At 46.3% G+C, this 12283-nt stretch overlaps 1 protein-coding gene across 2 annotated transcripts in view; it reads right to left on the bottom strand.

The window, feature by feature from the left end:
* Positions 1 to 11736, bottom strand: part of fbn2b (fibrillin 2b) — a 49401-nt gene extending 37665 nt beyond the window's left edge. Inside the window, exons 1-6 of one of the 2 annotated variants that reach the window (XM_023843919.2) lie at positions 11456 to 11736; positions 9892 to 10163; positions 4769 to 4851; positions 4371 to 4472; positions 1978 to 2073; positions 1796 to 1891 (exon numbers count right to left, since the gene is read on the bottom strand). In XM_023843919.2, coding sequence (XP_023699687.1) covers positions 1796 to 1891; positions 1978 to 2073; positions 4371 to 4472; positions 4769 to 4851; positions 9892 to 10061 — 547 coding nt within the window. In that variant the 5' untranslated portion in view covers positions 10062 to 10163; positions 11456 to 11736. Of the gene's footprint in view, positions 1 to 1795; positions 1892 to 1977; positions 2074 to 4370; positions 4473 to 4768; positions 4852 to 9891; positions 10164 to 10643; positions 10691 to 11455 lie in introns of those variants that run through there. The other variant, XM_023843918.2, reaches the window with a different exon arrangement.
* Between the last annotated feature and the right edge of the window lie 547 nt (positions 11737 to 12283).

Here is a 12283-nt window from a genome sequence, read left to right as displayed (position 1 = left end):
ACAAATTTATGACCCTCTCTAAGGTCAAATGTAATGCAGCTCAGGAAGAATGGCTTGGGAATCACTGAGGACAGAGACATTTAGAATGGTTTGAGACATCACTGAGAACAGGGACATTTATAACTGTTTGGGACATCACTGAGAGCAGGGACATTTATAACTGTTTGGGACATCACTGAGAACAGGGACATTTATAACTGTTTGGGACATCACTGAGAACAGGGACATTTATAACTGTTTGGGACATCACTGAGAACAGGGACATTTATAACTGTTTAGGACATCACTGAGAACAGGGACATTTATAACTGTTTGGGACGTCACTGAGAACAGGGACATTTATAACTGTTTGGGACATCACTGAGAACAGGGACATTTATAACTGTTTGGGACATCACTGAGAACAGGGACATTTATAACTGTTGGGGACATCACAGAGAACAGGGACATTTATGACTGTTGGGGACATCACTGAGAGCAGGGACATTTATAACTGTTTGGGACATCACTGAGAACAGGGACATTTATAACTGTTTGGGACATCACTGAGAACAGGGACATTTATAACTGTTTGGGACATCACTGAGAACAGGGACATTTATAACTGTTGGGGACATCACAGAGAACAGGGACATTTATAACTATTTAGGACATCACTGAGGGTATTTAGGGTTGGACTCACCCCCTCTGAAGCTACTCTTCAGCCATGGCTCAGCATGGAGACGAGACTGTTTGTCCCAGCTTGAGGCCGGCTGTGTGAGCACAGCTGGGGAGTCAATTTTTACACCCCCGACGCCACCCAGCTATACTCTAGTCCTCATCAGGAAATGTCCACAGCACCACAAAGAAACGCCTTCCTGTCATCTGGAGGACCTCTGTTTACTGCCAGATGTCTGAAAGTCCGTCCACTACTATTTGTGTTTTTTGAGAAAACAAGCCTAGAGACGATTGGGGTGGGGAGGTCAGAGAGGGCGGCTGGGGTGAGGTGAGGGAAGAGGGCGGGGCCTCCAGTGATCTCCTCCCTCTGCCCAGCGGGGCTCCAGCTCTCCAGCCCCCTGGAGGATCAGCCCTACTGTACAATCCCTTTCTCCTTCACACTGATGCCAAACCCTCTTGCTTAATCCCTCCAGTTTTTTATAGCTGGAGCTTAACAGTCGGAGCCAATGATTCTGATGCATGACCACTGTTAGTGCTACGACCAAGCAGTCTCCATGCATTATAAACTGCTGCACGACAAACTACTGCGGTGGTGTGGATATAACGGTGATTCCGCATCTGTGCTCTGCATGCCTTCCAATAAATACAAAGCACAGCGCTCACAGTCTTGGCACGCTTGCATAATTCTGTAATAACGTTGCTAATACATTGGTTTCATAGAAAAAGTCCATTGACAAGCAATGTGAAACATATCTGCACATATCATCCACACAGACATTTTCTTTTTAAGTGTCATAATTTTTTGACTGACTCAGTTCCGTTCTGTTCCTGCTATTTATCATTGCAACTGTGGTTATTGGCTAACAAAGGGGTATTAAAAACAAATGTTTGGTGTTTTATTTTATTGCAAAGGTGTTACTAATTAAAAAGCACCCAATGAGACTTTCTTTGAGCACTGTATGTAATGTCCATGTGGAGAAATGAAGACAGAGGTTCCCCAAAGACAGAGGTTCCCTGAAGGCAGAGGTTCCCCAAAGACAGAGGTTCCCCGAAGGCAGAGGTTCCCCAAAGACAGAGGTTCCCCGAAGGCAGAGGTTCCCTGAAGGCAGAGGTTCCCCGGAGACAGAGGCGGCCTTACCCCTCTCGCACTGCGGACCAGTGAAGCCGTAGACACAGGCACATCTGTTGGGCCCAATGCAGCGACCTCCATTCTGGCAGCCGTTCTCGCACACGGCTGGGAAGAGAGCAGAACGGGACATCAACCGTGTGCCAAAGTGCCGGAGGGGGCCGGAAAGAAGGGGGGGCGTGGAGGATACTCACGCTGGCCGCAGTGTGCACCCGTGTAACCCTTCTGACAGAGGCAGGAGTCCTCATTGCAGCTTCCGCCGTTCATGCATCTGACGTTGCAGGACTGAACTGGAAGGGGAGACGTGCTGTTAGAACCAGGGAGCATGCGACTCCACACGGGGGGGGGGGGGGGGGCGCTCAGGGGCGAGTGATTCCAGCAGGTGTCTCTTTCCAAGCTGAGCCAACGGAGGATAACGGCTCTTCACCAGAACCCGGAGTGTGGGAAGCGGGGGCCTGACCAGCTGGAAGGCCACCTGGGGGGGGGTTATCCGCGCTCACTTTACACACCCCATTTCATCAGCGCGTTAGCCGTACACACTGAAGGTCCCGCTTGTGGGAGCTCGGTGCATCACGCAAATGTAAGGCGATCGCCCTGCACCTGCGTAGGCCTCGCGCGATGTCTGCATGGTGAGACAAGACGGCTGAGCAAGAAGAACACAGCGCCTCCTGCTGGGGCGCGTTCATACTGCTACCTTGTTTACAAGGGTCCCAATGTGACACAAGTCAATGCAGAATTAACTAATGGCTCCATACTCAGGATATGCACTTTACGCCAGTCACAGTTCTAATATTATAACTCGTGTTTGGATGTGCGTGTTGTCTCTCTGTGAATGGCAATAGGAAATGGAGTCTACCCTCACATGCTCAATAAACTCTGGCTCTTGTTGGTCAAGTGACCCTAGTCTAGTGAGAGGGGCGCGGCCAGGATCTTAAGACATCAGGGGCTTAACTCTGAGACCGAATCCGTCTGAGGGTCCTCACATTAAATTCTTAAGTTATGTTGATTGTAGGTTTTGGGAAACACAGCCCAGCTCCGCTGTGACCTATGGAATCCTCAAGCCAAGAGCATTGGCTGTTAAAGCATCTAAGTGAAACAAATCAGTGGGGACTCGTTCAGATTAATCAGGCCCCCACTGCCCCGGCTCAAGATGCGTCCGTCCGGGAGCTATCGGGTCTGGGGGGAGGGGCTACAAGGGCATGCGCGCTTCGGTTTGGCCTGACCAGCGACGGAGCGGGGACTTGATTAAAAGCTTGTGTTCCTTCTTCCTGCTATGCGCCAGTTGGCCCCTGTGGGCTGTATTTACCATAACTATATCTATGCTGTATTTTTACAGATGTTTCCGGAAAGGAGAGCTCATTGGCAAAGATATTAACATATACGTAAAGGAACACTCGAGAGACTGAAGAAAGCTTCTCTTTTTTATGCTGGACAGTATCCTATGGTTTAGAAATGGTGAAGCACTTGCTGTTTGCAGAGAAAACCAGAGAGTGGTACGCAATGACAACACACGGCCTGCGCTCAGGAATGACACCAGTAAGGCATGATGAGTGAAATCTGATGGCGGAATTTAATACGTACTTTCCACATTCTCCATAAACTAACACGGTAATTACACCTAATTAGTGTCACAGTAGATTTTCAGAATATCTGAGGGAAATCTGATGCTTAAGCAAACGGTTCATGCTGAGTGTGTATTACGTGCTAAAATAAGAAAAGGTAAAGTAATTAAGATTATTATTCACTGAAATGGAGGAATGGTACATTTCAGAGGGGTGCTGTGAAACAAAGAGTGGATCCTTTAGTGACGCTCTTTATGAGGAGTGAGTCTCCCAAGCGTTGTGCCGTGCCGTTGTCATGGTTACGCCATATAATAACACTCTCAAATAACAGATATGTTCTGAATTTGGTCTTATACTGTAGACTGGCAAAAGTCTACAGTGTGACTCCCTCTGGGTAAATCTGTTGCATTCACGTTGCTTTCATTTAAATTTCTCACACTGGAATTTACACATTTGATGCAAAAGATGCAGTAATGACAGGTGACCTTGGATTAAAAGATGCCGGATGTTATATTAATTGCATTTTCATTTTATGTGAAAAGATCCCATTTCATTCTGCAAAGGCCGCTACATATTTATTATAAATACCATATAAGTCTGACAAAAGACAAAAAAGTCCCTAGAATAAGAACTAATACTGTATAAAATCTCAACTGTAAAGCGTAAAAAAAAACTTTAAAATAAATGGAATCCGAAATTTAGTTCCGGGAAAAGCGAACGGTGTCGGTAATTCCCCTCCCAACGCCAGGAAAAGGCCGCTATTCTGAGACGTCAGGGCAGCCCCCTCCCCCATCACAGAGCTGCCAGCACATAAAGAAGTCGGGGGGCTGATGTGCAGGGAAGGGGGTCTTGACAGGACCGGGCGTGACGGAGCCTGTATCCGAGTGAGGCGCTCAATCAACACCGCCGTCCACAGAGCCTCCGTCAAGCGCGGCTCACGCAGACGGCACGAGCCTCACGAAGCCTGCCGACTCCCCCATGACAGATCACAGGCGACCTGGCCGACCCCGTGGGGCAAAACTGACCTCCGGACGCCGCGCCGCAGCTGGGGGAGAGCTGCCCATTGGAACAGGTGCACATGTTAGGTCTGGAGCAGAAACCTTCACCGCAGGTGTTTCTGCAGATGGCTGGGAAGGATGGAAGGACAGCAAAAGAGACAATTAGCAAAAAAAAAAATGTTTGAGGCAACCAATAGCTGCCCATAGCAAAGCACAGGGTGCGGAAAACAACAAATCCAGAGTCCAGAGAATCAGCAGCATGATTTATCATCTAATACTGCTGCCGCGAGACTATAAAATCTGCAGTCCCTGGTCTAGACTCCTGCTGTTAGCATGTAGCAAGGGAAATGCTGCAGGCATGGCTGCCCCCCCCCCGCCATGCTGACCCCCCCCCCCACTGTGCTGGGCACGCTGGAGCTACTTACGGACAATGCACTGGTTTCCTCCTGGGAGAGTTTTCCAGCCTGGGCAGCAGTAGGAGTGGAACCGGGATCCACACACATTGGGCCTGGAACAAATCGATGGGCGGATGAGCGTCCAGCTCCGAGGACTCGGGAGCTCATGACACGGAGAAAACGGCCGACATCGACGGCCACCTCCCTCACACAGACTTTAAGAGCTATTGGTCTGAATTGTATCTCCATACCTATATTCACCTACATTCTCCTTTCAAATGTGCTACATTTCTGGCAGCCGGCCCGTCTTTCTATGGCTGACAGAGAGAGCGACCTGACCTCCAGTGCTGCTCAAAGCCTTAGCTGGTCGCTCATATCTCTTTAACTGACATATGTTTGATGTACATGGTTGCAGACCAGTGTTGATTGAGCTTTCAGTCACATGCCCACAGTATAGTAACAGGCCACATAAACAAAGAACCAGGCTGGAATGAAATGTAAACCCCTGGTTTACCACACACTAATCCTGTGTACTCTGTTGGGTTGACAACAATGAAGCAAATATCATCTTCTGCCTGTTCATGACACGCTTTCTCTCTCTCTCTCTCTCTCTCTTGCTCTCTCTCTCTCTCTCTCCTTCTGCATTAGAAGTTTGAGGCCGGCTATAGTCCAGCCGTAAACCGGATCTTTCAAGTGTCTTGAAGCTGAGTGGACCTCCAACCACTTGACCAAATGGCACTAGTTTCAGTGTCGAGGTAATAAAGATTCACTGGGAGAGAGCAAGACAGGCAGGGGGACGGCAAGGGACTGGGGAACGGAAGAAGAGAGGGACGAACAGAAAAGGAGAGGAGATCAATGACACACATCTAAGGGCAGAAAGGGAAATATGTATCTTTAAGAGACTCTGAAACACGTTTTGATTTAAACGTACATCATTCCATATTCCCAAGGCGAAGGAGAGGTCCAGAGCTGCTCATGGGTACCGTGCTTCGCTAATACGACCCAAACAGTCCATGAAATCCGGATATATACATATTTGGGGGATTACGCATTTAGCCCGAGGTAGAGTTTAAGCTGTTTCATATGCTCTGTCAGGTCGGACCTCGTTCCTCACAAAGTCTGTGCACCTTTGCTGGGGCACATGATCTACATATTCAAACATCACTGTTTTCAGCCCTCAGTTTAAAAGGAATTAACTCTGAGAACCCTTTGATGATGTCAGCCAAGGGTTTGCTGATTAACAGCAATAACAGCACAGAATACCCTTATTGTCACTGCACAGGTACAACACAATTTAGTCTGTAGCTTACGTACTGGGTGCTATTACTGATAATAAATTAACTAAAAGTAGAGCATAAAGAATAAAATGGTATTAAGTAAGTAGTAAATAAACCACTACAAAGAAAACGACAAATAAATAGTATTAACAGACGGTGACAGTATAAGCAGAGAAAGGCTTCTGCATATTACGAGAAAGAAATATTACAACGGAAGGGCCATAGTGGGGACTTCCTGCAGCTCCCTTAGAGATGTGCTGCTTCCGGGGAGGATTTGAAATACAGACAGAAAACACCAGGCTGACAAGCGCCGGAGGGAGGAGAAAGAGCTCTTTGTCTCTTCTGAGTAACCCAAAGGCACAGAGAGCCATAAAGATCCAGCAAAAGCTTCTAACAATAAGTGTGAAGCGAAAAGGAGAAAATGCCACTCGAAACTGACAGAACCAGTTACAAATGACCAGAAAGCAATGAAGGCAGATCTAAGAGATCTTTCAATGTTCTTTCAATGTTGTGACCAAAGCAGGGAGTCCCCTGAGATCCGAAAGTAGTCACGTCATGGCTGACCTGCTAAATTCCCAGGAGATGCTCCCGGCTCCGGTGATAAAATATCTAAAAGAGCATCTCTGTGCGAACAACTGCCGTGGGCAGGGCAGTCACATGGCTGGGGGGCCGTCTGAGTAACGGGGCGACCCCCGCTTCAGGAGCCTCACCACTCCATGGGGGTCAGGGGTCTTCCTTCAAAGGCATCTGACCCCAGTTAGGAGAACATTGTTTCATTCTGTTCTGAGTGACTATGACTGCTGTTCTTCTGCTGTCTGACATTAATGGGTCCTTTAACGTCTTCCGCCAGACCCAAAGAAGCTACTCATAGGTTGCCATTGACCTTTTCCGGCCACAAGGATGGTTTCAATTCTAAACTCATTCTACGCTACGCGAGACATGAGGACATGGAGCCTACAGCAGCTCGACCTCCATCGATGTAGCAACATCGCAGTCGTTATCGATCAAATCTTGGTTTGGGGCCTCAAAACGCATACAGAATACCGTCTTATCTGTTGAAATACACATATTCTTCTCTGAAGCCTATATGATGCTGAAATTTGAGTTCACAGAAAAATCTGTTTGCCAAATCCAATCCAAGATAGAAATTAAAATCAATGATTCAAATCGACATTGTACCTCTTTGTATTCAGGTAAGTTTGCATGTTCTCCCCGTACATGTGTGGGTTTCCTCTGGGTGCGCTGGTTTCCTCCCACAGTCCAAAGACATGCAGATTAGGTCAGCTGGCTACTCTAACTTGCCCATAGGTGTGCATGCGAGTGTATGTGGCTGTTTGTCTGTGTTGGCCCTGTGGTGGACTGGCGGCCTGCCCAGGGTGGACCCCGCCTCTCGCCCGAAGATGCTGGGATTGGCTCCAGCTTCCCCGCGACCCAGATGGATAAAGAAGTATGGATAATGGATGGATGGATGTATTCAGGTATCAATTACAGAGGAAAAACTGATTAAACTGGTTTAATATAAACAAACAACAGATGACTAAAACATCAACAACTAGTGAACATCTGGAATTTCAGGAGTTCTGCTGCTTGTCTGCTCTTTACCTCCTTCCCACCTATTTACTACTTTGACATAAACAGAAAGGGGTTTCAGCAGCAGAAAATAGGTCACCCTTAACCTATCAGCAGGGCCCGTTTCCCCTCAGCTGGGGACATTAGCTCCGATTTCACTGTCAATCACGCGATATCAGTAACAAACGAGGCGGATTTTCGAGGAGCGATGAAGAAAACTCATTGGCCCATGGGGTGGAACTGACGGTGACTTTGGAAGAACCCTGAGGTGTTGAATGCAGTCCTCTGTGCTTAGACACTGCCAAACATAGGATATACAAACCTCTCCCCCTTCACCTAATCGGCTGTAAAGAATCACTGTTACCGCAAAGAGTCATTAATCATTAATACGTACTCATTGGCATTTGCCATTTTTAAGTGCAAACAACTTTCTTGACAGAGGCTTCAGCTTCCAGATCTGTTCTTATCGGTGCTGTTCAGGAGCTCCCCTGGAGATTAGGTCACTACGTCCTTTCTGATATGGTCCAAATTGGGTTTTACTACGCAAGCCAGCACACCAGACCCATTCAAACTCACAGCAATAACGATATCTAGCAACGTCTGACTCAGGATAGCTGGGAACACTGGGCCAACTATTGCTCAACACCGTATTGCTGCACTGCAACCATAGCCTGATGTAATGGACATTTCTGGGATAGCTGTGCTCCACAAACACTAGCCCAGCGTGCTCAGAGAATCACTATCACATCATTGTGCTCGAACTCTGACTCACTTTCCACTTTTGCACTCTTTTCTATCCACCGAAACTCAAGGGATGCTTAAAAAGTTACTGGACAATAACCAAACCACAGTTAGAGTATGGAATAGTCTTCTTGTTAGTATAATGCAAGCTAAAACCCTGGGTTCCTTTAAATCAGAGCTAGATAAGATTTTGCTAGATAGACTCTGAGATATTAGTTAGGTTCTCCCCAAATGAGCTTGATGGGCTGAATGGCCCCCTCTCATTTGTGAATTTTTTATGTTCTTATGACAATGGATCACACTTCCTGCTACCAACAGAGCTCTTAGATAATGGCTAATGTGTACTGTGCCTTCGATATGTTTTTTCTTGCCCTGGTACAAGGAGCAGGACCAACAAAGACTCTTTTTTTGCAAGTAAGATAAGTATAGAAGCAGAAGCCCAAGGCAGCATGGATTTTATGCAAAAAAGGAGACTGGATTTATTTACCATTAATATAGACCATGGACTACAACAAACTGGGTTGAATCAAGAGTCTGGATATGATCTGGCTGTTTTGGCAACGTTTTTGAGCAATATGGTCTGATATCTTTACTTGGCTCTCTTCAGTAGCATAAGACTCTTGATATTTCAAATGACCAAATGAAGTCTATGCAGGAAATAGTAAAACTACACAAGTGACAAAGGTATAACTTGTCAAGTAATGGACGACACATTATGGGGGTGAAAAAACCCATTGTTGGTTTTGGAATGTTAAAGGAAAATATTTCTGGGAGCCTGTTAGCGTCTCAGCTGTTAACAGACCCAACACCTGCACTGCAAACCTAAATCACTGACAGTTCAAAAACTTTCGCACACTCAAGTTAACATTACGGAGAACTGTGAAGGTTTTAAAAATTACTTCACTGGGGCGTGTTCCATGTTACACAATTTTCCTTTAGTGATTAAAAGCATTTATTTTCTTTACTGAAAGCTGGCTTGGCTGAGCTGTGTTTTTCTTTACGTTGTCACCTGCAGCAGACTGAACAAGCGCCCCTTGTTGCGGATCAGACCGATCGAAATACAGTTTCCTCCGCAGCTCGGCTGGGGAGTCGGGGATTGTGGGAGAAAGAAATGGGAATGACGGGGCTTAAACTATTCGGGACAAAAAACATCTTGTTTCTGAAGCACACGAACATGCACAATAAGCAAACACAACAGTGACATCTATGTCATCCAGTTACTTTGTGGGAGAAGTCATTCGTTAAATAAAAACCAGTCTGTCCCACATTCATTGGGCAAATTATTGAAGGAACATTGCTGAATTAAAGTATCCACAATAGAACTATAGTTGTATTTATCAAAAGGTATGCTGTACAACTTGCTGACTTTGCCTAATAAGTTTTATCGTGGATAAGCCTTAAAACTGAAATAAGATTTGATGTGAAACAGGCGATTCCCGTTAAATAACTGTGGGAGCGATATATCAAATGTTTCCCTTACAGGCTCTAAAATCTTATCCGCGTTGTCACAATTAAATCAAGGCTGAATCTGGAGTTTTCGCAACAGGGATGAAACAAAAGACTCACCCCCGCAGCGACTCGGGGCCCCTCCTCCGGACCCTCTGCGCCTCCCTCTCCTCGGTGGGCGCACTGAAGCGGCTCGCCTGGTAGTTTCCGTCCCCCTGGCCGTGGGCGCTCTGGAGGGCTGCCCAGCACACGGCCGCCCATGCCAGCACCAGCTTGCCGAGCTTCCACATGCCCTTAGCGCCTCTTCTCCGGGGGTCCCGCTCTGCCTTTTTCCTGCCCCGCGGCTACAAGCGGCTTTGCGGACTTTATCTGCGGCTCCCAAGACCGCGGCGCTGGGTCAGAGACAGGGTGGGAAACGCATATAAGAAGTAGGCACTTTTGGGAAATGTAAAGATTGCCGAAAGAGCATTTTCAGTTTTAAAGTATATGCATCCTGAATTACATTTTTCAGGAATTACAAAAACTTTACATTTAACGGCCGTTGACAAAGTATGGATATGCTGCACATAATAATGGCCATTCTCCATCTTCCTTCCAAAATACAGCCACACGGACAAGTCGCGGCCACTCCGCAGCAGCTCCGTATACAAAAACCTTATTAGCCTATTCTTCACCATTAAGCACAGTACGTGATTATCATTTTAATAGATATCAATCATCTAACTTTAAACTGATAATTGCTATAGTGGCAAAATGGGCACATCGATAACTTCAAACGTGTATTTTGAACCATTTCTTCTAGAGATTAATAAACCATATCATAAGCGAAAATAGACGGCACTTGGTTAATTCCCAGGTTTATATGAGATTACGTTAAACTTCCAGGCGAAGCCCCAGCGCCCGGCTCACTGCCGCTGCCTGCCGAATGAATGGGGGCGGGACGAATTCCAGCACCGAACAAAGAAAGTTTTTTTCTTCCGTTTCGTTTCTACAGGTAATAATCCGTCCCTGTCCGTAAGGTTGCACGCGTTTTAATTAATGTTCTTCCGATGATTAAAGTCCCGTATTTAAAAAAAAAAATCGATTTTACACAGTCGACACGAACCAAAAAACACCCACAGAACTGAAGAGATGCAACAAGCAAGAAGACGATACTTGATTCAGTGATAAATATCAGTGTTATTTTCATGTAAATATGAACACATTTTCCATTCGCTTAAGCTATTTATTTCAAAGTGCGCCCGTTCTAACAGCAGCGGCGAACCCCCCCCCCCCCCCCGCCGTGCAGACCGCTCTGTACAATGCAGCCCCGTTACTCAAGACATTTCTCCCATTGTACATTATATTGTAATTTCGAAACTTGCTTAGAATAATATAAGGTTCGATCTTAAGCCCGGCTTTCTATATCTGCACGAGTATACAGTTTGCTTCCTAAATTCTATTTACTCAACAATGATCGGCGATCATATATATATACACACATCATTATAAAATCATTACGTTTAAAATTAGTTATTTTTCACTGGGCTATAGCCTAGGTGACATATTATTCTATTAATGCAGATTTACTGACGTGTTTTTAAAGCACATAGACATTTTTGGTTATTATATAAATACATTGACACAATATTCGATTTCTAGAGCTTGGAGCTCAATATAAGTCGAATTTGAAGCAGTACTATACCTTGCAATTGCTGGAGTGCCTGATAGGTGAGTCCAGAGTTGCTAATAGAAATGGGGTAAATGCTTGAGGATGAAGAATTGAACTGTCCCCTTGTGACAAAAAGGGGGGAAAGGTAAAGCATTATCCTGATTGGGAGGAGGGAGGTCCTTCTTTAAGGCATGAGAGAAAGGGGGGTCGCTGACGGACTTCAGGGCAAACCCACCGCATTCCTCTGCTCTCCCTCTTTCCCTCCATCCCACTCTCACAGATACTCTAATACACACACGTATCTCCATTTGAAAGTCATGTGGCTTCCTTACACCGGCCGGCTGTGGAGCCACCTGCCCTGAGAAGCAGAACTGAGGAGCATTTTAAGAAGCGTCCGCCAACAGTACTGTCAGGACCTCGCAGCGTCGCTTAAGCGCTGAGATACAGGCACCTTTTATGGGGCCCACTGTGAGACTGAGACTCGTCATGCCAGCGGATGTTGTGTTCTGTTACATGCCGGTACACATCGCATAAAAAAAATCATACCCTACAATGACGGGTTACTGTGAAAAGTCTCCCTTAATAATAGAACGAGGAGTAAAAATGCTTGTCGTCCAAACATGTGTTTTGACTTCTCACAACATCTTGGGATCCGTTTAAAGTGAAGCACATCTGAAAGATAATTGGGAGTCAGGAAAAGCTCCCTTGTGTGACTTGGAGATCTGTTCTCCACCACAGCCTTCAAATGCGCCATTCCAGCACAAAGGAAGTGAACATCTGCAAACTGACTGAGCAGCTGAGTGCCTCGCGAATGCTAGTGCCGGCATGTCCAGTGACGTGTCCTTCAGGAGAGGAGCACGA

The sequence above is a fragment of the Paramormyrops kingsleyae genome, chromosome 15 (genome assembly GCF_048594095.1).
Source record: "Paramormyrops kingsleyae isolate MSU_618 chromosome 15, PKINGS_0.4, whole genome shotgun sequence".
NCBI classification, from domain to species: domain Eukaryota; kingdom Metazoa; phylum Chordata; class Actinopteri; order Osteoglossiformes; family Mormyridae; genus Paramormyrops; species Paramormyrops kingsleyae.
Note: the sequence above shows the minus strand (reverse complement) of the source record. Positions and strands in the feature narration are given on the sequence as shown.